This window comes from Miniopterus natalensis, chromosome 1 (assembly GCF_054644295.1).
Source record: "Miniopterus natalensis isolate mMinNat1 chromosome 1, mMinNat1.hap1, whole genome shotgun sequence".
Taxonomy (NCBI): Eukaryota; Metazoa; Chordata; class Mammalia; order Chiroptera; family Miniopteridae; genus Miniopterus; species Miniopterus natalensis.
In genome coordinates, this window is record NC_142081.1 from 64388011 (window position 1) to 64413053 (window position 25043).

Sequence of the window (25043 nt, forward strand, 5' to 3'; positions counted from 1 at the left end):
AATAAAGAATAATTCATGTATTTTTAAATAAATCTTGTCATAACTTGATAATGACTTTCTATGGTATCTGTTATTAATGATTGATTTGTATAGCATAATTAGAGAGGATTATTTTGCAAAAATAGCCAAAGACTTATTTCCTAAGGGTCTTTTTTGATTCTTTGATCATCACATCCTCCTCCTTGATGCCTATCAAATTGTTGATTTTTCACAGCTATTTTGTTTGCCAGATCTTGATGTACATATATAAATAACTCAAGCAATTCTCCAACATTACTCTAACTCACCACAAAATCTTGCAGTTCTTTCTGAGATTGCAGTGTGGGAGTATTTTTGCCCTCTAAATCTATGTGGTTCCTGAGTTTAGATAGCGAAGATTTGGATAGCAAAATAATGTGATATGGTCTGATCAGTTGGGCCTCTGGTTTTGGCTGAAAAATATTAAGATTTTGGATACTTGGGAATTTTTCTAAAAATTTATGTTTATCTCTTCGGTTTCTGAGCTCTGATTGGTAGAATTTTGATAGCAAAGGATGTCTATATTTACATTATACACCCTGGATGTTGACAAGATTAGATGCTGACTTGATGGGAAGGGTTAAACTGATGGTAAATTAGGAGAAATATTTGAGTGGAGGCTAATATTTAAAAGATGTCTTTATTAGTGTATGGTCCCATACTACGAAACGTTTCCCATTCTGGAAAACTTTGCAACTGCATACGTTTAGATAATAAGTACTTGGATTCGAGGGAACCTTAAATAAGAACATTTCATAGGTAGAAAGGAGTGACTTCTGAATGGCCTCCATCAGAAGAATTTGCAGTAAATGAGTGCCCCTTGCAGTATAGAGATCTGTAGACTTTCAGCCTAAGATTTGAATGATGCACTTTACCTTTTCACTCCGTGGTCCTCTCGGTGTGTTCTACCTACACACTCACCACCTGCGAGTCCTTCTTCAACCACAAAAACTTCCCAGTTCTCTGCAACCCGTGGACATTTCGTTGAGTAAAATGAAACTTGGCATGCATTATTATTCATTATTTTGGTAATTGTTATTACTTGGGGAAAACAGAAACTGAGCCCAGACTTTTCTCTTTTCATAAGTTAGATGCAGAGATTTAGTGGATAGATGACTTTTATGGTTTCCAGTTATTTATTTGACGTAGTATACATAGGCAGAAATACCAGAATTCAGTAAAAATACTACTTTGTTTAAATTGTAAGTGGACTAATGTAAAATGTTTACTTTTGTGTTTTGGTTTGATTCATATCTGACTGAACAGTGCTTATGCTCTTCTGTCCTTCTGAATGTTGGTGGTTGTTACTTTTAAAGGAATGCTGATTCTTTAAAACTCACCGTCCTCCTCCTTGTTTTATTCTCCAGGCCCTGAACCAGTTGTTTGAGAAAATCATGGCCTTAGACATTGATGAACGCCACCTCCTGCGTCTTGGCCACGGAGAAGAAGAGCTGGAGACAGAGAAAGATTTCAGCAGGTGAGCAAATGGGGGTGAGTTTTGAAATCGTCTGCTAAAGAATCTTTAACCCCCTTTGCATATGTCTTAGGCACCAATTAGAAAGTTGCTTCATTTAATGAAATGCAATTAAAGATTAATGGCAGTGTAAGCTTTGGGATTGTAAGTATTATTTCAGGCACTTACTACCAGTTTAGCTGGACTTTATCTTTAATATTGCATATTGTAAAGTGACTAAAATTTTACCATGCAGATTTCTTCTGCTATTAGTATTTTGGTTTTTTCCCTTCAAAGTTGTTTTATAATAGCTCATTTTGTTTGTATTTAAATCCATTTTTAAAGCATAGTTTTAGAAGGCATAATTTACAGCTGCACATATTTAATACAGTCTTTAACATGAACATGACCTTTGACTAAATTGATCATAGACATCAAAAGAACTAAAAGAGTGTTAAATTATTATGTTACTTTGAGTTCTTGTATTACAGAGCTCACCAAACATTTGTTAGCTTCTAAAAAGTCAGAGGGCAAAGAACAGTACACATTAAGTTATTTGGAGCTCTAGATTCTTAATTTTGTATCAGCCAGTGATAGATACTCTGAATTCTTTCCATGGGTATTTCCTCATATTGAACCTAACTTTCTAGAGGGCTAGAGTCTAAAATCTAATAATCCCGAATTCAGCGAACATGTAAGTGCTGATAGAATGCTAAATACTGCAATTACAATTATATTGCAGTAGAATGTATAGTTTTTAAAGACTATTGTAATAGAACAGAAATAGGATTTTAAAATGATTTTAGGTACTACTGATTTTCTAGGAAAAAAATACTTTTGTTTTCTGGTACACAAACCAAGCTCCAGGTCTTGTTAAGTGTGTGCTTGATCAATTGGGCATATTCTTTTATTTCTTTACCTTTGTTGTAACTAAAAAGAAAAGTAGTGAATATTGTTTCACAATAAAAGTGATACCATTTTTGATAAAGAAAAAATTTTAAATCTAATGAGACAGTGGAGAGGGAGTGATCATCCATAATTTCACTACTCCAAAACAGGTGTTTGATAGTAATTTTTTCAATTATCAGCTGTAATCTTGTTATTGTTTATAATTTTGTACACTGCTGTTTTAAATTAATAGTTTTAGATTTACAGAATGATTGAACAAATTTCACATAGACTTCCATTATATACTGCTTTTTAAATTTAACACGGTATCACAAGATTTTGGGATTTTATTACAGACTATAAGCATTCCCAATTTTTTTCTCATTACCATGTGTTCATTGTAGGAAAAGATTAAACTGTAGATAAGCCCACAGAAAAAAATTACCTGTTCTAATGTTTATATCCTTCTAAGCTGGAAAATTCTTAAAAATATAGACCATGTCTTACCTCTTTTTTATTCTTGATCATTGCTTGTTGCCTCAAAAGTGAAACTCTGAACTCAGGAGCAGTCAGGGACATAACTTTCTCCTTTGTCGAATCTTTAAACGTGAGAACAGCAGTGTTTACACTATTTTCATAATTTTCATTATTAGAGGGTTATGAGGGGCAATTTCTTGTAATGGAAAGAGTATGTCTAGACTTTGGGATCCAATTCTGGTTCCACTACTTTTTTTTCTTAATTATATATATCTCCACATTATATATATATATACTGTCTGAATTTTCGTTTTCTTACTCATTCAGCAAATATTTGTGAACCTACGGGGTGCAGGGACCAAGCCACATGCTGGGATGACAGAATGAAAAATACATTACTTTTCAAAGCCTTTAGACGAATCTACTTTTGTAATAGTATAAAACAATGCTATTCAAGGCAGTCAGTCTGTAAACTGTATGTTCTCAGTCTGATGAGATGAACCAGCACCGGAATGCACTGACCTGTTTGCTTCTTTGTGAAGATCTTGTTAGAGAAAAAGAATTGATAGTAGAACTAAATGGTGTATTTAGTAATGTCGTTGATTTTTCTTTCTTACAGACCACTAGCACATTTGCAGATTTTCACTGATCCATAGGGTGCACTTTAAGTAACTTTGGTATAAAGTGATTCAAGAACTACTACTTATAGTTAAATATAAACTATTTTTTTTCTTATTTCGTCGTTTATATTTTCTAGTGCAACTTTTCTTAAATGTTTTGCTGACAGTTTCCGTGAGGCTCTTCATTACAAATGTTGGCTTTTTGCTTCCTTGTAATGTCTAGGTATGGAAGAGTTAATTACGTCCTGGCTCGACGGATAGAGCTGTTAGAAGAAGTCAAACGGTTGCAGAAAAGCCTAGGGGTCCCAGGGGATGCTTCATATACCTGTGAGACTGCAGGCTATTTCTTTTTATATCAGGTAAGAAGTTAAGGGGTTTTAAATCATGCTTCACTTATATGGTCTTCAGTTGGAAACTGAGATGGGTTTTTGAAATCTTTCTTGAAAGCTTATTTTTATTTTTCAGTGAATAGATTAAAATGGCCAAAGCAGCGTGGCTGGGCGTGGCTCAGCGGTTGAGCGTCAACCTAGGATCCAGGAGATCGAGGTTCGATTCCTGGTCAGGGCACATGCCCGGGTTGAGGGCTCGATCTCCAATGACTCTGTCATCATTGGTGTTTCTATCTCTCTCTCCCTCTCCTTTCCTCTCTCTGAAATCACTAAAGATATATTAAAAAAAAAAAAAATTAAAATGACCAAAGCAGTATTTGTGAATGTCAAATGTTTCTGTTCCCGGTAGCCTTCAGTTTTCTTTCTAACTTTGCTCACTCACTCTTTCAACAAAAGGTAATGTCCTATCTACCTAGTGGTAACAGAGTGCAGTTTGTAACTTACTTTTACTATGCATATTAATCAATTAATAAAGGAAAACATCTTTTAAATTTTCAAAAATTGTGTTTTAGAATTAATTTAAATAAGTAGGAGTTTAAATTAAAAATTGTTTTGACTTCAGTTGAGAGGTATGCTCTTTTGCTTTTGTAGGGTTAGTTTGGGTATGAAACCAATGAGAAACAAAGGCAAATAAAATGAATACAAATAAACTTTACTAGCCAGTTGGTCTAATAATTTTAAATGGACCAAGCCTTAATCAAATAATGAATATCGTTATATAATTTTGTTTGATCTCTTTGTACTAATGCTATTTGTATATTTTAGGTATAAATCATAACAATTAAATTTTAAAATATATATGAAAGAATGGGTTTGTACTCATTCTAAGTGGATACGCAAACCAGTTGAGTCCATTTAAAGTGAGCGTATTTCATGGTTTCTTACGAAACAGGGAAGATATGCATCATCCTGCAAAGTAGTCTGCATTAGATTCAGACTGTTTAGAACTTTGAAGAATGGAGTAAAGATCGTGCTTAAGTGCATATTTGGCACAAAATAAAAATCACTAGACTATCAGTAAAAACTACTTTTAAAAGTAGGAGAAATAATTGACAAATTATGGAGGCTTAAGTAATAAATTTGGGGACTATGAACTTGAGGACTCTCAGTATAGATCAACAATTTTTTTTTTTAAATATATCTTTTTGTTTTTGTTTTTAAATATATTTTTATTGATTTCAGAGAGAGGAAAGGAGAGGGAGAGAGAGAGATAGAAACATCAATAATGAGAGAGTCATTGATTGAGCCCGAAACCTGGGCATGTGCTCTGACTGGGAATCGAACCCCTATCGCCTGGATCCTAGGTCGACGCTTAACTGCTGAGCCACACCCAGCCGGGCTAAATATATCTTTATTGATTTCACGGAGAGGAAGGGAGAGAGAGAGAGAGAAACATCATGATGAGAGAGTTGTCATTGATCGGCTGCCTCTTTCACTCCCCCCAACTAGGGATCGAACCCACAACCTGGGCATGTGCCCTGACTGGGAGTCAAACCTCGATCTCCTGGATCCTAGGTCAATGCTCACCAGCTGAGCCACGCCCTGCTGGGCTAGATCAACAATTTTCAACATACAAGAATCACATTGGGAAAGTTGTTTAAAAGGAAATTCTCAAGCTCTGTCCCCAGAGCCTTTTTCAATTGGGGGTGGCATATAGGAATCTACATCTTTATTTAGCTTCTCAGATAGTCTGCCTAAGGACCACACTTTGAGAAACACTGAAGTTGTAATGGAAAAAGACCTAGGAGAATTACAGTAATTGAGATTAATTAAGTAGGAACTTTGCGGTAGAGGCACAGTTAACTTTATACCAGGATATAATTGAACTCTATCACAAAAGTCATAAAATGAGCTTTCAAATGTGTACTCGGTTTAATCAGAAGTTCTTTATAAATGTACTAAAGAGAATTGGAAAAAATTATAAAGGTCTGAGAGAAGGGTTAAGTGCTAAATTGATTTAAAAACTGCTAAAAGCTGAACTTAATCCTGTATGGAGAGAAACAGAGATAATGAAAAAATAAGGATTTAATTTGTTTTAAGGCTCAATAATAAACTGTCTTGCATAAATGGAGAATCTGAAATGTCCGAGATAAAGTCCCATGAGATGACCCTGAGGTTTCCCCTCACTTTCTATATTTTTGACTAAAGGAACTTTTTTTCCTATAATCTTAAAAGTTACTTTGATAAGAAATAGTTCTTTTGGGTTAAAGATTGCCTTTCTTTTCCTTTACCTAGCAGATCTTCTTCTTAGTAAAGTAATTTCTTTTTTATTTTATCATTTAAAACATAGTTCGCTGCAAATTTAACGTCAAGTCCCCTTATTTTATAGGTAATGTCTCGTTGGGAGGAATATATGAGCAAGGTGAAAAGCAAAGGCAGCGCCTCCCCAGATGTCACGGAAGTCTCTGCTTTCTTCCCTTTTCACGAATACTTTGCAAATGCCCCTCAACCCATTTTTAAAGGTCGATCTTATGAAGAAGATATGGAAATTGCTGAAGGATGTTTCAGGCATATTAAGAAAATCTTTACTCAGCTTGAGGTAAGGATTCTCAAGTTCTTTTCGCTTTCCTTTAAAGGTTTTAAGTTTAGTTGTTGGTTTGTTGGGTTTTTTTTTGAGTGAAGTAAATGAAATATTAAAATCTGACAAACAAGCTTGTTACTTTTAAGTGAGCTTATTGCAAATATTTGTAGTTCTAGTTCAAGAAATAAGTAAAAATTAAGGTATGAATTGAATGCCCATTATTCTGGCTTTTCTTGTGTAAAAGTCTTAATATTTAAGAAAGACTTGCTTCCATCAGAAGATTCAATGGTAGTTCTTTGAATTCGGATTTGAGACTGCCATGAGGCCATTCTAAGTTCTTCACGCCCCTTTTTTCAGTGGACAAAAAGTGAGGTTGCTGACTAACCAGGATGATTGATCCTGATCACTGAAGTGAAATAAGGATCACCACTGTACAAAGGGGACAGAGAAGGATATGTCTGAAACCCAGGGACCCGTGGGGTGCTTCCTGGTTTTCTCATTCCTTCTAGAAAACATCATTGGAAGACTATAACAGTCCTGCAAAGGGATCACATTCAGACTCAGATTCCTCAGTGAGAAAGTTTAGGATTATTCCAGGTAGAACAGCAGAGACTTTGCCTCTTTTGTCTTTGTACCTTTAAATATGATTATAGCCCTACTCTCTAGAATAGTATCTAACACATAGTATATGTTCAGTAAATACTGTTATATGATATGGGTAGGTGGATGGATGGTAAATACAGAATAATACAATGCAATAATAAATAAAAATATAAGACCTGCAAAACAATATTATAGTATGTTTATAGTTACATAAACAAAGTAAAATGATTAAAGCCTATAATTATTATAGTAGTTGTCTGGGGAGGGAGTGTGGAGAGGAATATTCAGGGTACCTCACCTGTACTTGTAATGTTTTAATTATTTAAAAAACAAAATGAAGATGTTATTTAAAAAGTCTGAAGTAAGTATGATATAATGTTCACATTTGATAAAAGTTGTTATTAGGTACTCTGTTTGGGCTTGTTTGCTCCTCACATCCATCTCTTGTCCATTCCCCAGCTCTGCTCTATGGGGGATCCTCTGCCATGGTCAGGGGCTGACCTTTGGAGGTTTAATTTCCCAGCTTCCCATGTCAGCTGACTTACTGGGTTTAGCCAATGAGAAATGTAGAAGAAATAGAAGAAAAAGAAAAGCCAAGATATTTCACACCACCTCTCTTGGCCATGGGATTCATCTCTCTCTGCTGGCCTGGCCCTCTGGGGTCCCAGCTTATTCTCGTACCCTTGTCCTTGGGCTCTGATGGGGCAGCCTCCTCCCTTTGTCCTTAGTCGAGGAATGTCGTAACTTCCTGCTGTTGCTAATCTCTGGGTTACTTCGACATTCCCTCATTGGCTTTCTACTCCTCTGTCCCCTGGGTAACAAGTCCCCTGCATTAAATTCACCTTTGTTATGAATACTTGAAATAGTTTTAGTTTTCCTGGAGGCACCTTGAGTAATAGATAAGTATAGTGGTAATTGATCTTTTATTCAGTATTGTTGGGTTTTTGTTTGTTTGTTGTTTTTAATCCTCGCCGAGGATATGTTTAGAGAGAGGAAGGGGGAGAGAGAGATAAATAGAAACATCAATGTGAGAGAAACATCAATAGGTTGCCTCCCATAAGCGCCCCAACCAGGGATTGAACCCAGAACCTCGGTATGTTCCCTGGCTGGGAAATGAACCCGCAGCCCTTTGGTGTACTACGGGACGATGCTCCAACCAAATGAGCCACCCGGCCGGGCCTAATATTTTTCTTAATATTACAGATGTTTTACCTTTTACAAAAAACAGTTCAAATTGTAACTTAACTGTCAGCTATTATTTTAATTCAATTAATACCTAACTAATAATGAAAAGAATTATGATTCTTTACGCTTAGTGTATGATATGTAAATTCTCAGGAATTAAGTCTGATTAACTGGATTGTGTGGATGTATGCATAAACTGTTTATTTTTCTAAAATAATCTCTCACTGCCTTTCCTATTCCCATAGGAATTTAGGGCCTCTGAACTGCTTCGAAGTGGACTGGACAGATCTAAATACCTTTTGGTGAAAGAAGCCAAAATTATTGCCATGACCTGTACTCATGCTGCCTTAAAACGACATGATTTAGTCAAGTTAGGTTTTAAGGTAAAGACTTATATTTTAGTTCCTTAATTCATCATTTGTTCAGCTGTTAGTTTTTTGTGCTTTCTTTTTTTTAACATAGGCCATTTCCCTTGGAGATTGGCTTACCACTCATTGAAGTTTGCATTTATAATTACTTAAAAATGTCTCTTAAAGTGATGATAACTTCCTATGTTTATATGATTAGTGACCTTAAATGTAATTGTTCTAAATCAGTAATATACCCATTAAACAATATTATAACCATCTGATTGTCTAACCAAATTTTAATACTTGTTAAAATACATTAATATATTTCCAATATGTGAAAAATCTCTGAACAGAACTAAAAGCTATAAAAATAACATTTGGCAATGGCTTTCACCTATTAAACATCTATATGCTTGCATTAAGCACACGTTATTTGTTCATTCAATAAATAAAAAGCCTCCATGTGAGGATATGGAATACTCTTATTTAGACTGTAGGATGAGATATTAAATGACTTAATCACATGATAAAAACCAGAGACCTAAAGGGCATGGAATAGCCTGTTAGCTTGTGTTGTGACTCGGTGAAATGGAATGTAATAACTGAGCAGTAAATTTGAATTTGCAGACTCTGTGACTTTGCTAGTGATACTGACCTAGACTCTGATTTTAATGCTAATCATTTAACTTTCCTGCAGCTGGTTTATCTGAGATTGTTTAAAATACGGTTGTATACTGGTTTGAATTCAGAGTTTGCAAAGCATTTGTTGTTGATGAAAGTAACTGACAAATTTTTCAGTGTTACACGTTAACTGAAAGATAGGTGCTAAATAAATTCAAGGTGCTAGAGTTGTTGTTATCTTGGATGAAAGATTCCTCAGCTGCAAGATAGGACACATACGTTAATTTATTAAAAGGTAGTGTGAAGTTACCCTTTTCAAATTATTAGTGAGAATTTTTCACTTAAATATTTTATTCTTGGGGCTGACATATAATATACTTTGAATTTGATATTAAATCTTATCAGTTTAGTTACAGGGGGAGATGATGCAATTATAGTGAAAAGTTATGCTTTCATGCAGCTTTTCTCATGAATATTCTTTTTTTTTTTTTTAATATATCTTTATTGATTTCAGAGAGAGGAAAGGAGAAGGAGAGAGAGAGAGAGAAACATCAATGATGAGAGAGTCATTGATCGGCTGCCTCCTGCACGCCCCCAGCTGGGGATCAGGCCCTCGACCCGGGCACGTGCCCTGACCGGGAATCGAACCCTGATCGCCTGGATCCTAGGTCGATGCTCAACCGCTGAGCCATGCCCAGCTAGGCTCTCATGAATATTCTTAAACATATTACTTGTAGCTTATCACATTTTCATTAATCATTTTCGTCACTTACATTGTACTATACATCTAAAGATAGCATGAGTGCTGATAGTATCTCTTAGATTTTTTTATGTTTTTAATTTTAAAGTTTTATTTTTATCCAACTTATACATGTATCTGGTTTAAGAGCTTAACCTTGTAGATCTGCTTAAAATTTTAAAAAGGAGGCCCCTGCTTCCTGATCCTCCTCACTTATCCAGTCTTTCAACTCTTTTAGTATTTCCTTTGTTATTTTAATTTGTATCAATAAAGAATGTTAGATTTCCATGTTAGGCCTTGTCTTTTGACTGTGCTGTCCCAAGGAGACATGCGAGCACATCCTCAATATAGTTGTCATAATTTTGCTTTGTGGTTAAAAGCTCCTTTTTCAAAAGCAGAATCTGTAGATATGTTTTTATAAGTTGAATTGCATTACATTTTCAGAGTTTTCCAAAAAGGAGACTCTTTAAGCTGTCTCCTTTGAGCTTTTCCAGTTCTGTTTTGCATAGTGTGTCTATGATCCTGAGAGCCCATGCAGGGACTTCAGTGAAAGTGTGACTTTTTGAACTCCTCCTTCTCCTAAGCTCTCAGCAGGATGACCTAATTAATCATGGTAATAGGGAAATTCAGAATCAGATAGAGCTAGAGAAGATACCACCCACATGCCTAAACCTTTTTCAGTAAGAAACAGTGCAGAATTGAACTTTAACTTTCACCCTGTCCAATGGAAATCTGGCTCAGTTACCAATCTTGGACAAATATAGATGCAAGCATATCAAAATGAGTAGCACAGAAATATAGGATATATGAACAATTAGTTTAAAAGGAGAGAGTTAGTTAAGCATTAAGAGGGAGGAAATATGATCTCCCTACTTTACACTTCCCTAGAAAACAAAATAAGAGGAGAAAACTAAAAACATAAAACAAAGGAACTCTAATATGTACTTAGTGAGATTCTCAAAGGTGTTTAACTAATAAAACAAGGAGTAAGATACACTAAGTAGCAATCAGAATCAGAAGTAGAGAAGAGTGATAAAAACATGTTGAGAACTGATCTAGAAGAAAATCAGGCAGATAAAACAGAAATAATCACCAAAGAGAGAATGAAATTTCCTTATGTTGGAAAAATACTTGACATTTTATTATTTTACAAATGTGCAGTGCCTAACATTACTGTACACTGGGCTAGTGGGAGGATACAGGGATCAGACAAGTAAATACACAGAATTACAAATTGTGGTGTGCTGCGACACAAGGGAAAAGAATACGTGGAGCCCACTTTAGGTTGGAGGCCAGAGAAGGCCTAGATACAGTGGGGTCTAACCTGATACTTAAGAATGAGAAAGAGCCAAGCAGACAGACAGTAAAGAAAACAGCATGTGCAGAGGGCCAGAGGCAGGGATGGTTTTGCCATTTCTGAGAAAATGAAATGGGAGAAGGTGACATACAAAGTAGGAGAGGAAGGCAAGGGCCAGATTGACCATGGGCCCTAACTTAATATAGCCATATGAAGGGTTTTTTCCCCTAAGACAGTTGGAAAGGTGTGACACCAGGGAGGTGAAGTGATTGGATGACTGCTGTGTCAGTGATTTAGGTGGTGCAAGACAGGAAGGGGAGGGACTAGTAAATAGATTGCTTGCAGTGGTCAGAGTAGTGGCTTAGACTAGAGTGATAGTGGTGGTAGAAATGGAAAAAAGAGAATAGATTCAAGAGGGTTTTTGTGAAGGTAAGATTAACATACTTTGGTGATATATTGACTGCCAGGGGCTGAAACAGAAAGAGATTGTTGAGTGCTGGGTAGGATTCATAAGAGGGGAAAAATTACCTCAAAGTACTACCTATGATGAGAGTACCAATGGATGAGAAGTACAAATTGGTTGTTACAGAATCGTCATGGGGATGTAAAGTACAGCATAGAAAAAGATAGTCATTAATATTGTGATAACTATGTACGGTGCCAGTTGGGTACTAGAACTATCAGGAAAAATATGCACTTAGCTAACCAGTATGCTCTACACCTGAAACCATTACAAAATAATACTGAATGTAAACTAATTTTTAAAATTTTAAAAGAAAAAGAAGTACCAGTGAAAATGACCTCGTATATAATGATAAATTGATTCTTGCTTATGTAGAACATAAAGAACTGAATTGATGTTATATTCCAAGCAATGATATGCAAGATCTTCTCAATGTAGTTATATATTTGGGGGGCTTCCCTGAGGTTAAATACAAGTAGGAGAAGCAGAGGCATAGTGATAAATAAGACCGTGAACTTTCTGTTTGAATAATTTATTACTTTTATCTGAAATTATTTAGGATTTTTTTGCATGATGGTTGTAGTTATGATGGTATTGTTTGGCTTTCAAGCTGTCTTGTTGACAGGCTTTTCTCTTTCTCCCTTTCTCAGTATGACAACATTTTAATGGAGGAGGCTGCTCAGATTCTGGAGATAGAAACTTTTATACCTCTCCTTCTACAGGTAAGCTATTGAGATTTGAAACAAAGAAAGAGCTTTAAGAATTCCCAGGGGCAGCATCAGAAAGCTAGATAATTTTGGGGGTGCTAATTGCCATAATTATTTTCTTTAACATCATTATGTTTGATATTCTGTTTTAAACCTGTAAATTTCCTTTAATCCATTCACTGGTTATATAGTAGTTTATATTATTTCTGGGAGTACTATTTAAAAATTCATAATTTATGTATGAGTTTTGAAAAGACTTAGTAATTTTAATAAAGAAAATTGCATTTTTATGCAGTTTGGAAGGAAGAAAAGCAATTTTTATTTATTTTTTGTAATGTCTTTATTGACTTCAGAGAGAGGAAGGGAGAGGGAGAGAGAAATAGAAACATTAATAATGAGAGTCATTGATCAGCTGCCTCTCCTGCATGACCCCCACTGGGGATCGAGCCCGCAACCCGGGCATGTGCCCTGACCAGGAATCAAACAGTGGTCTCCTGGATCATAGGTTGATGCTCAACCTCTGAACCATGCTGGCTGACTATTTTTTTATTTCTTTTGTTAGAATTGTTTCCAGAATTATTTTTGATGTTTATTGGGTACATTGCTTTTCTTTATTTTATGCCTAAATTTTTTTGAGCTAAATGATGATGTTTAAGTATGTTTCTTATTGTGCAATAGTCTTTAGTATGGAAGTATTAAAAACAAAATGTGGAGTTCCCAATTTAAGAATAGATACTGCTCTAACTGATAAATAAGTTGGGTTCCAAAAGTAGTTTTATGAGCCAAGTTACTTGGGATTTGAAATGTATTTTATCAACATATGTTTCACGGAACAAGGAGACACATAGAGTAGGAAATTGAAATAGTAGCATAGGAAATTAAAAAGGTATAATTTTTACTGCGTTGAGGGGTGCAGAACTGGCTCTCTGCATAATTATGATACAAGGTGTTTACTTTGACATCTTTTTATTGCCCCACGTGAGCATCTGTTTCTTTCTTTGCACTCTTTGCTTAATCCTGACCTAAGCCTCTCATCTGTTTGGATTACTCTACCTGTTAAAATAGGGTAATTCCATGCTTACCTTCTCAATCTCCCATCCTTCCTCACACACTATCAGCAAAGAGCTATGGTACCCATATTTGATTCACAAGTCATCCTATAAATTTGCCAGATTCCTCTCTGTGGAGCTGGTGAATATGAAGAATTAGTAAGCTAATGAAGCCGTTTTTTGAATAGCAAGAATCTTGTGCAATAAATTGGAGACTAGCAGGATAATGTATCCATTAGAATATTTTGCCATTTCCTCACTTGTCATTTCTAGAATCCTCAGGATGGTTTTAGCCGACTGAAACGATGGATTATGATTGGTGATCATCACCAGCTACCTCCAGTCATTAAGAACATGGCCTTTCAGAAGTATTCAAACATGGAACAGTCTCTCTTCACTCGCTTTGTCCGGATTGGAGTTCCTACTGTGGACCTCGATGCCCAGGGGAGAGCCAGAGCAAGGTAAAGGAGGGAGGGGATCACTCCAGGACATCAGTTCCATAATCCAAGTGTTTGATAACATCTCTGTATAAACTCAGCACTCATGCTGTCCAGGAACTGGTCTCCCAAGTATCTGAAAGCACCTTGATTGCCTTTGGCATGGGTTGTACATTGACCAAATTATTTTTTCCACTGTTTCTTCTTTTTTTAATGCCCCCAAAAGGTCTACGGTTAGTATCATTTTGAAATATGAAGCAAAAAGTAAGAGGTGAGCATACCAGTTCTTGCTTCATAAAGTGTGCAGGCTCTATCTCAGATACCTCAACATTTTTCTGAATTTACAAACTTTTCCCTGCTTTTTTAATTTGAGTGAAGATAGCATGTACCTCAGAGAGCACAAGGGAGCTGTCATTTCTGTAATGTCCTCTATCTTCTGATTTGGTTAGTTTAAGTAGGGAGGCAAAGATTGGAGAAGCATTACTGCTAGAAAGGTGAGCACAAAATTGGGGAACATGAACGTTAAGAGGAAGAGCACAGTTCCTTAGAAACACCCTTCTGTATGTTAAAGGGGCTTTCACCTTACTAACGTTTCCTGTTTGGGGGGATTTGTCTTTGGACAGCTTGTGCAACCTGTACAACTGGCGATACAAGAAACTAGGCAACTTACCCCACGTGCAGCTCTTGCCAGAGTTCAGTACAGCAAATGCTGGCTTGCTGTATGACTTCCAGCTCATCAATGTTGAAGATTTCCAAGGAGTAGGAGAGTCTGAACCTAATCCTTACTTTTATCAGGTAAGAAAAAAACATGAAACTTTTACGTTATTTTGCTTTTGCCGGACTGAATTACTACCTAAATTAGTGATACAGAACCATGTGGCTAGTCATGGAGTAAAGGTAAGTTAGATCCCCTTCTCTGCACAACACAAAAATTTAATTTCAGATTGATTGAAGATACATTCACAAAAGAAACTATAAGCAAACTTTCTAGAAAGAAGAAAATATTGATGAATATATGATTATTGGGGTGAGAAAGATCTTATTAAGCTTGTTACCAAAAGCAAAAATCATAAAGAAAAATATTGGTTTGAGAGAAAAAATTTATTTTCAACACTTAGCAAACAGTGGGTTGAAGTCTGAATGTATAGAACTCTTATACATTGCTTTTTAAAAAAAATCAGTGCTCCAACAGAAAAATGCAGTAAGGACAAGAATATGCAATTTACACACACACTGAAATGTAGATTTATAGCAAGTACAAACCACTGGGACATATTTTCACCTCTGACACTACTTTGCTGGGGCAGGTTTGAGGAAATTCTGTACTCATGCAAGGCTCGTAGGAAAGTAATTTTAAGACAGACTGTCAGTATGTATTAAAAGCACAGTGTTCTCACTTCTAGGAATTTGTCCTTTAAAAAATTAGATGAATTTGCAAAGACTTGTATGCTAAAATGTTTATTTTATCTTTTTCTTTTACTGCAAATTATTTTGGAAATGAGAAACAACCTTAATGTCTTAATCAGTAGGGATTAATTACACTGTTACCTATTCCATGTAATGAAGTACTAAATTGCCACTAAGAATAACATTATAACTTGGTTTACTGCCAGGAAAAATGTTTATGCTGTATTAAATGAAAAAAATGAAGTTGTAAGTATATTTATAGTGTCCATTTTATTTTTAAAAAGGAAGAGAAACGCATACATATAGAAATATATACTGATAATCTATACAAAAAGGTCTGGCAGCATATATACCACAAGATACGTTCTTTTACCTATATTAGAGTTGATGCTTAGATAAATGTAGTTTGCTATTGATAACAAAATTGATAAAATTTACAGCCATATGGTTTCTTTTCCCTCCTGTCTTCCAAAGAACTAGAAAATTTAAGAGATAACTCAAACTGTATGAGTGTCACCGGAATATAAATGGCTTTTCTGAAGGTCCTCCTGTAATTTTCCTGTTGCCTTGACATGAAGTCCGGCTTCTTGTCTTTCTTTTTTGATTTTTATGTTATGCTTATATTCTTATTTTACTTCCCTCATCTCTACTCCAATTTAGTCTCCACTGAACTGGATTAAACAGCCTTGTGTATGCTTCCTGACTTTCAAGTTTAGTTAGACTCCTTCCCACCGGTCTAGAACCAGTCTCCTACCTCACAGTCAGCCAGACTGACAACCTGGGGCCACATCCTCTCCCACCTAAAGTGGTCTGGCAGCGATGGCGGCCATCACAAGAGAACAAACACTAAACACAAACAGTACCGTGACGTAGGAAGAAGGAGGAAAAACATTGTGTGAAATTGACAGTTAACACTGTTAGATGGATATGCTGTTAGACTGGATTTTACACTGGCTTCTGAGCGTTACCTCGCCCCTTTATGTTAAATGTTTCTCACATAGCCCTAGTTCCAGTACACTGCAACAGAAAATTATTGGTCTGTATTGTGATTCTTGCGGTCCCAGAAATATTACGTCTTTAAGTTGGTAACTTTTATTTTATGATGTTCTATATATTACAAATATATTGTAACTGTCAAAGGATAATAATTATATTACTCTATGTTTATTTATCAATGTTAATCTAAAATAAGGCAGTTCATCAGTTTTATGTAAGATACTCACTTGTCCAGATTATTAACTCTTCACCTCTTGAAGTGTGATAAATGAACAAACTGTGCTAGTTAACCATTTTTCTATGAAATTGAAAGAAAAGGAAATAAATGCTCAGTCTGACTATGTTTGCATTACAGAACCTTGGAGAGGCAGAATATGTGGTGGCTCTCTTTATGTACATGTGTTTACTTGGTTACCCTGCTGACAAGATCAGTATTCTAACAACTTATAATGGGCAGAAGCATCTTATTCGTGACATTATCAACAGACGATGCGGGAGCAATCCATTGATTGGAAGACCAAATAAGGTACTTTTATGAATACAATGCATATGTTCTCTTGTTCATGATGTTGGTAGGACGGGAAGATTTATATTTATTATGAGTTATTTATATTGTTCCACTTGTCTCTTTGCTATCTCCTTTTAAGACATGTGAGAAAATGGAGTTATGGTAACTATAAATTCTCTGGCAATCCTAACTGACAGTGTTATTGGTTTTCTTTGAACTTCTGTCTCAACTACCACACTGAAGATTTTTATAGATTGTAATCAGAAATAAATGTTTTTAAAACCTTTCATTGGCAAAATGATGGATAACAAAATTATTGTTTAGGTACTGTTAGAATAGAAATGGGAATTGAATCACTTTTTGTTTTGTTTGCAAAGGTATAATTTGTACTGCCTCTTGTGTGTGTATAGGGGACTGTTTTTTCTTGAAGATAAAGGAAAATTATACAGTGCATCCAGACCTAAGATTTTTTTTTTTTCTGTAAAGGGTTTTTTTGGTTTTTTTTTACTATGAGTAACATAGGCACAATTATTTAAAGCTAATACATTTTTATTTAAGGAATTTCATATGTTGTGATTCCTTCCACTGCCTTAGTTCCTCCTGAGGTTGAGTCTTAATCCCTTTTAAAAATAATTTTTGCTCAATCCACAGTTGTCACATCAGTCAGTCTTATATAACAAGAATATAGGATAATCATGTGGTCACATCAAACTGTCTAGTCACTAGCAACCCAGAAGGATTAGCTAGATAGAGGACATCTGCAAGACTCCAGGAATCTAAGACAGCTATTGTAAAATCTCACTATTACCAGTGGCTATTACAAAATCACATATAACTTGTGTTATATTTATATTGGGCAGTGCTGATCTAGGCAGTGAAAATAACTGAGGGTTAATTAAATGTTCCCAGTAGGCTGAATGCTAGCAATGTAGCAGAAAGAAAATGTAGTGGGAAAAACATTTTGTGGTCATGTTCACAGCAAACGAGATGCGAAGGAGTAATATCAAATAAAAATGAATGTGCTTGATTTTGTAAATAAAGAGTTGAAAACTGGAAAGGGTAACCAAACATATTAGTAATGATGAAATTAGGACTTTGGTTGCAAATATGGCTATATAAAAGCTCTTTCACCTTTTCTTGGAAATAACCCAAAAGTAAGGGGGAAAATAGGAATGGAAGACAAACTCCATGTTTAGTGAGATAGCACAGGTAGGGTGACTAACATCGTGAAGAAACTGGGGGGAGAAGAGAATCTAGGGGATTAGTCTTGAAAGTGCCGGCAAATATACACTTCCCGAAGGTGAGTGTCGCACTCGGAAACACAAGAGCCACGTCCCTGTTATTCAACAGTGGATGCAGGAATTAGGGTGAGCTGAAGTCTCCCTGGTTCCAGGTTGGTTCAAAGAAGCCTGTAGGTGAGCTGTCTTTATTTGCAAATAGACTGTCTATAGTAGCAGAAGAAAAGAGAACCTTCTGTTGTAAAAAGCATCCAGCCTTTAGAAAAGTCTTGCTCACCCAGCCTAATCTCTTGCATAGTAAGTGGATTTCTTTAGGAAATTCACTTATTCAATGATGAAATAGTAGGGAAAAGGAAACGAGTACCAGCTCGATTTATATAGGGAACAAAAAACAGGTCAAGAGCATAAAAACAAACTAATAGACAAGATACATATTCCAGAGAACATGTTGGCCTAGAACAGATAAAAATTTTGAGTACATATTTGGCTTTGAATTTTAAAGTACTTAATGAAGTAACTGTATCTGAGAGGGAAGACTACAGAGTATAGAATTGAACTCAGGAAGAGACAGAATGTGAACTGGAAGAAAATAAAACAAAATTATAGAAATGAAGACAATGAAAGACTGCTGTGAGGAATAGACACTATGAAACACTTCATAAGGGATATAGAGAGTGAAAAATGAGAAACTAATAACTTTGAAATGTAGAAAGTTTAGAAATAGAGGGACCTCAATATCTGAGTTCCCTTATCTATAAGCAACAGAAAAACTTAATTCCAATAATAAAGTGATTCTCTCCCATAGCAAGATGAAAGTAGCATGGCTCCATGGTGGGGTTACAGTGACTCAGTGATGTCATCAAAGACCAGGTTTCAGCTCATCCTTCTGCCCTGCCGTTCTCAGTTTGTGAGCCCAGTTCTCAGACAAGCTCCCTACATGGTCAGGATGGCAATAGAATTTCCCAGTATAACATCCACACACAAGAGCAAAGGACTTGTATCCAGAATATAAGAACTTCTATAAAAGTCAGTGTTAAATGAGGACAACCCAGTATTAAATGGCAAATGTATTGAACTGACATTTCACACAAGAAGACATACAAATGGCCAATAAGCACCTGAAACCGTGCTTACCACCATCTGTTGTCAGGGAAATGCAAATTGAAACTACAGCGAGGTATGATACACACCCAGTAGAATGGCTAAAATGATAAGGATTGACATCTACTAAGTGTTGGCAAGGATGTGGAGCGGCTGGACGTCTGGAATTGGAACATTGCTGGTGAAGGTGTAAGGTGGTACAGAAACTTTGGGAAACAGTTTGACAGTTTCTTATAAAGTTACACGCACACTTTCCATACAGCTCAGCAATTTCACTCCCAGCTTTTATCCAACAGCAGTGAAAACATGACACAAAACCAAAAATATTTATACAGGAATGTTTGTTGCAGTCTTATTCAAAATAGCCCCAAACCAGAGACAGTCCAGGAGTCATGAACAAGTGCAGGAGAAACAAATTGTAGTGTATGCATCCAGTGGAATACTACTCAGTGGTAAAAAAGTATGAACTTTTAATGGATACAACACGTGCATGAATCTCAGAGATATGTGCTGAGCGAAAGAAGTTAGACAAAAAAGGGTATGCATAGTAACAGAAAGCAGATCAGTGGTTGCTTGGAGTTGGGGGATACAGATTTGATAACAAAGGGGCCTGAGGTCTCAGCAATTTTAATTGTATTGGTGGTTATATGGGAGTATATATTGTCAGAATTTATCTAATTGTACATTTAAATGAGTACATTTTATTGTAAGAAATTATACCTCTGTGAAGCTTATTTAAAAGGAAATGTTAACATCTAAAGGTAGGATCATGATTGTAGGTTGTGCAGCATAAGCATTTAAATTTTCTTTTGAGTTAATGAAAAAGAGATAAATGCTTGAGTGTCAATATTAGACTGAAATCTCCCTGAATTTCTTTACTCGTGCATGTATTTTTAACAGTTTTTATTTATTTATTTATTTATTTATTTATTTATTTATTTATTTATTTTTAAACTTTTTTTTAATATATATATCTTTATTCATTTCAGAGAGAGGAAAGGAGAGGGAGAGAGAGAGATAGAAGTATCAATGATGAGAGAGTCATTGATCGGCTGCCTAGCCCACAACCCGGGCATGTGCCCTGACTGGGAATCGAACCCTGATGGCCTGGATCCTAGGTCGATGCTCAACCGCTGAGCTACACCCGGCCAGGCGTGCATGTATTTTTAAACTGAACAAAAAGTACTACAAAGATTACTTGTTTATTTTTTGACAGAGGAATGCTATACATGAGAAGTAGGAATATGTTAAATAATAAGTGAGCAAACTAAGTTATATTGCTGGGCATCACACTGGGATACCAGGTAATGAGCTAAACACATTCCCTGCTTTCATGAAGTTGAGTAGTTCAGTAGGGGAGGACTGTGAATTCCACAGATGTTATTCCGCTGTCAGCAGAGGTAAAAATGAATGTAGGGGAAGACTGTGAATTCCACAGGTAGTTATTCAGCTATCAGCAGAGGTGGAGATTGATGTAGGGGAAGACTGTGAATTCCACAGGTAGTTAGTTATTCAGCTATCAGCAGAAGTAAAGATGGATGCGGGGAAGACTGTGAATTCCACAGGTAGTTACTCAGTTATCAGCAGAGGTGGAGATGGACGCCTTAAGCGTGAATAACTTAGGGATATTGCCTAATCGGGTTACTGTGGTTTATTTCATAGCTCGTGTTCATTAACTTATCTTTTGAATTCCGAGTATATGATCATGTCTCTTTTGGGATTGATTATTTTAAATGTTCCATATTTACCATGTTTTCTTTCTAGGTGACAACTGTTGACAGATTTCAAGGTCAACAGAATGATTATATTCTTCTGTCTCTAGTACGAACCAGGGCAGTGGGCCATCTGAGGTACGTGAGGAAAAACTGTCATAATATTATTGAATATTACCATCTGCTTCAGTTTTAAACTTCTGTGGCTAAGTAGTTTTACTTTTTTTAAGTTTGAAGTGTCATTAGTTCTCATGGCAGCTTTTGGTGCTGTATGCTGGAAACTTACCATGAGAAATTAATGGAAGTAAAGTGGTACAAACTGTCTTCAGAATGAATTTTTTCTTGCACAGGATTTCTGACATTTCCACACAGTCTCTCAGCTTCACTGTTAGAGGGTAAAGGAACCATTTGTTCCCTCAGGATTATGAATTGCCAAAACAAACAATCTATTTTCATCATTTATTGTGATGTATTTATGTGCTAGAGATTTATGGGAATAAAATCTTATTACAAAACATCTTTTTAGTTTTATATAAACCTTCAACTCTTATGACTTAATAGCAAAACTATATAGAGAGTTCATTTTATTATTTTATTTGGTGCATATAAAAAGAAAATTCTCCAAGTGCTCATAATGTTATCAGTAAGTAAAGATCTGTTTGGAGCTTAGCTCAGCGATCAGGTTCTGTTAGACTAATAACTTTTATGTAAGAGTAAGCAAAGATAGCATGTTTCAAGAAATTGTTTGAAGACTGTCGCATTCGAAAATACAGTTTATTTTTGCTTATTTAAGTGTCAAGCGTGTATTTGGAAACTAACTTTTCTAAAAAGCAGTTCCCTTTATCTCTCAAAAACTCGCAGTGTAAGTACACGAATATTGCTTCTTCCCCTCCCCACCTTTTCTCTTACTCCGTTGTGCTTTGTCTTTTCCAAATTCCCATGAGTTTAGCTCTGTGCTATCTTTGCCTGACTTTTCTGGAAACTTTAAAAAAAAGATGATGATGGTAAAATGTTTATTGTAAATGAAGGGTTAAAAAAAATCTGATTTCAGTATTGTCTAATATCAAGATTTTTCTAAGCAAAAATACCATTTTCCAGTTAATCAGCCTTCTTTGTATTTGACAAAATTTGCTCTTGAACATTCAGCTTCTTTAGGGGGTTGCTGGTGATGGTTCAGTTGTTGTTAAAGTATACAGGGGAAATGTCAATTTAATTATTATTTGGGCTTCCAGTTACCCAAAATTCCTTAGGTAGCTTAGCTAGAATTTTGTCCAACTCTTCATAGAATATTTTGGTTTGCAGAGATAATCTGTTGTATCTTTGTTTTTTTAATACTTTGTGTTTTAAAAGTTTCAAGAGACCAAGGAAACCTACTTTCTTCCATATTTTTCTTTTAAATAATAGCTTTATTGAGATACAATTCATATACTATACAATTTACATATTTTAAGTGTATAAGTCAGTGGCTTTTGGTATATTCATAGAGCTATGCAACTATTTTCACAATCAATTTTAGGACATTTTCTTCACTCCAACAAGAAACCCTGTACTTACCAGCAGTTACTCCCTTCCCTCTCCCCCAGGTTCTTAGCAACCACCATTCTCCCTTCTCTTTGTAGGTTTGCCCATTCTGGACACTTTGTGTAAATGGAATCCCTTGGCATGATATGTTCTTAAACCATTTATTGCCAAATAACATTCCATGGTGCGGATTATCACAGTTTATTCAGCATTTATGAGCTGACAGATATTTGTTTTTTCCCACTATGTGGCCATGATGAATAATGCTGCTATGAACATTCATGTACAAACTTTTGTGTGGACATGTTTCCCTTTCTCTTGGGTGTAGTTACCTAGGTCATATGGTAACTTTGTTTAACCCTTCTGGTTTTCTAGTGCCTGCCATATTTCTTTTGCCCACATCTTTTTCATCCAGGGTAGACTCGTCAGGTAATGGTATAGGAGCCAGAGACCTGTCTTAGGACAGGCAGGGCTATTCGGAAACCAGAGTAGTGAGACATTTCTAGTCCCTTTTTCAACATTCGTTGTTCTTGTCCCCACCTGATTTGAATAGCCCGGGTACCAGTAGAAATGCTCAGGACTTGTTCAGTTCAAAGCAGTGACACTGGCACTTTCTGTGTTGTCTCCTCCAGGGGTTCTGTCAGAACGAGGGCTTGTTGTTTAGCAGTGCTCTTTGTGTCCAGCTGCATCCTGGGGACTGAGAGAAGGTGGCAATCTCATTGCCTTGAGTTCAAGATACAGCTCCAGGGAACCCTGTCTACTCATTTACTTTTTTGCCTGGTAGCTTGTCATGTTCATAGTGTTTGGTCATTTATTTACCAATACTTTTAAGTCGATCTATTATTTGTTGGTGTGCTGGATTCTTGATCTGTAGAAGTAACTCTAATATTTATGACCTCTACCCTCATGGAGCTTAGAGTCCAGCTGGGGAGATACCAAGCATATCCTTAGAAGGTACCTACGTTTGACTCTGCAGAGGATTTTAGTCTAACTATCCTGTGCAGGTGAGATCAAGCTTGTAGAGCCTCTTTACTGCACTGCAGCACTGGGGCTGGAGAGAAGAGTCTTCAGAGGGGCAAGTTCAGGATCACTGCAAAAGCACTGTATCTGTGCTCTGCCTAGAGGTGGAGAGCCTCTGGATGTAAAGGGGAGAACTGAACATTGTAACAGAGTGGTTACCATGAAGACTGCAGTTGAGGTCCTGCTTCCATCACTGCCATCCTTTTTACTCTGACAGCATTGTTTTAACTATACTTTCCTTTATAATGTTTGTGTGAGAGCTCATGCTAAGTATTTCTTGCACTGTGCATCTAGTCACCATTGTTGGAACCACCCACCTGCAGCATGGCCCCTTGGGGTTCTAAGGAAATGTAGAGAAAATAAAAAACAATTTGGTTTGCAGTAACCTAGAAGATAACATTTCTTCATGATGCTGGTGCAAAGGGTTACGTTTTCTCCTACCTAAGTGAGCATCTCATAGTTTTGTGTATGTGAGGGAAGTGGAGTAGGTAGGTGTCCCTGGTTATTATATGATCTTTGTAACATTTGATCTCTGTAACACTATTACTTTCTTTCAAGGATTAGGGATGATTTTACCAGATTTTATTATTACTCATGAAAGTCTTTTTTGTAAAATACTCACAAATTTAAATAGCCATGTAAGGGCATCTTGAGAAAACAAACTGTCCTCTATATTTAAAACCAAAATTATCTTTTCTTACTAAAACACATACTAGTAGTGAGGTAAAATTAATATATAGCCCTCCTTTTATAAATTTATTTGATTCAAATAAAGTTTTAAAAATCATTTATTTAAAAGATAAAGAAAACTGACATAATTCATTAAGTGGTCATATGTATAGTTGTATCACTCAATTTAGCCATTTTTATTACTGTTTATGTGAACACTGAATACTTATTATAGGCCAGGCATCGAGCCTAGGTACTAGAGGAAACACATAAATAAGACATGGTTTTATGTCATGTTATATCATTATATTGTATGTTTATATTTAATTATTATTGCAAATAAGTATAAAACCATGTGGTGAGAATTATCTAGAAACTAAAATTTGACTTTGAAGAGCCTGGGAATTTGGTAGGTAAAGAAGTAGAGGAAGGGTTGGTTCAGATTGACTTTAATAGTGGTGACTGACAGCTGAACTATATCATAATACCAGAATAGCTACTTAGGTCTTGTTAATCAGTGCATCGGTTATTTTGTGATCCTCTCCTCCTGCTCCCACCCCCACTCCCGCAAAAAGAACAACATTGAGATTAAATATAGCATTAACTTTGTACACTGTTTACTAGTCACATAACATTGATTAACTTAATGTTTATTCTGTAAGTTTTGAAGAAATTTAACTTTTTATTGACACAACAGGAATATTTAGTGGAATATGTAAGAGAAAGAAAAAGCTGTGTAAATATGTTATTAATCTTGATGTATGTTAATTAATTTTGTTTGTTTCTCAAAGGGATGTCCGTCGCTTAGTGGTGGCCATGTCTAGAGCCAGACTTGGACTTTATATCTTCGCCAGAGTATCCCTCTTCCAAAACTGTTTTGAACTAACTCCAGCTTTTAGCCAGCTCACGGCCCGCCCACTTCATTTGCATATAATTCCAACGGAACCTTTCCCAACCAATAGAAAGGTAGGACTTCTTAGTTCATTGTATAGAGCTGCGTTCTCTTGTTGGTGACCACAGTAGCTAGGAACATCATCAGGAAGATCAGCCAATT

The 25043-nt window shown here is 36.0% G+C and overlaps 1 protein-coding gene across 2 annotated transcripts in view; it reads left to right on the plus strand.

Annotated features, from left to right (window-relative positions):
* Positions 1-25043, plus strand: part of AQR (aquarius intron-binding spliceosomal factor) — an 88721-nt gene that overhangs the window by 60362 nt on the left and 3316 nt on the right. For both annotated transcript variants that reach the window (XM_016220406.2, XM_016220407.2), the window contains 10 exons: positions 1386-1495; positions 3680-3815; positions 6175-6384; positions 8400-8537; positions 12275-12346; positions 13654-13841; positions 14441-14612; positions 16576-16746; positions 20832-20917; positions 24781-24955. In XM_016220406.2, the coding sequence (XP_016075892.1) occupies positions 1386-1495; positions 3680-3815; positions 6175-6384; positions 8400-8537; positions 12275-12346; positions 13654-13841; positions 14441-14612; positions 16576-16746; positions 20832-20917; positions 24781-24955 (1458 nt within the window). The remainder of the gene's footprint in view (positions 1-1385; positions 1496-3679; positions 3816-6174; positions 6385-8399; positions 8538-12274; positions 12347-13653; positions 13842-14440; positions 14613-16575; positions 16747-20831; positions 20918-24780; positions 24956-25043) is intronic.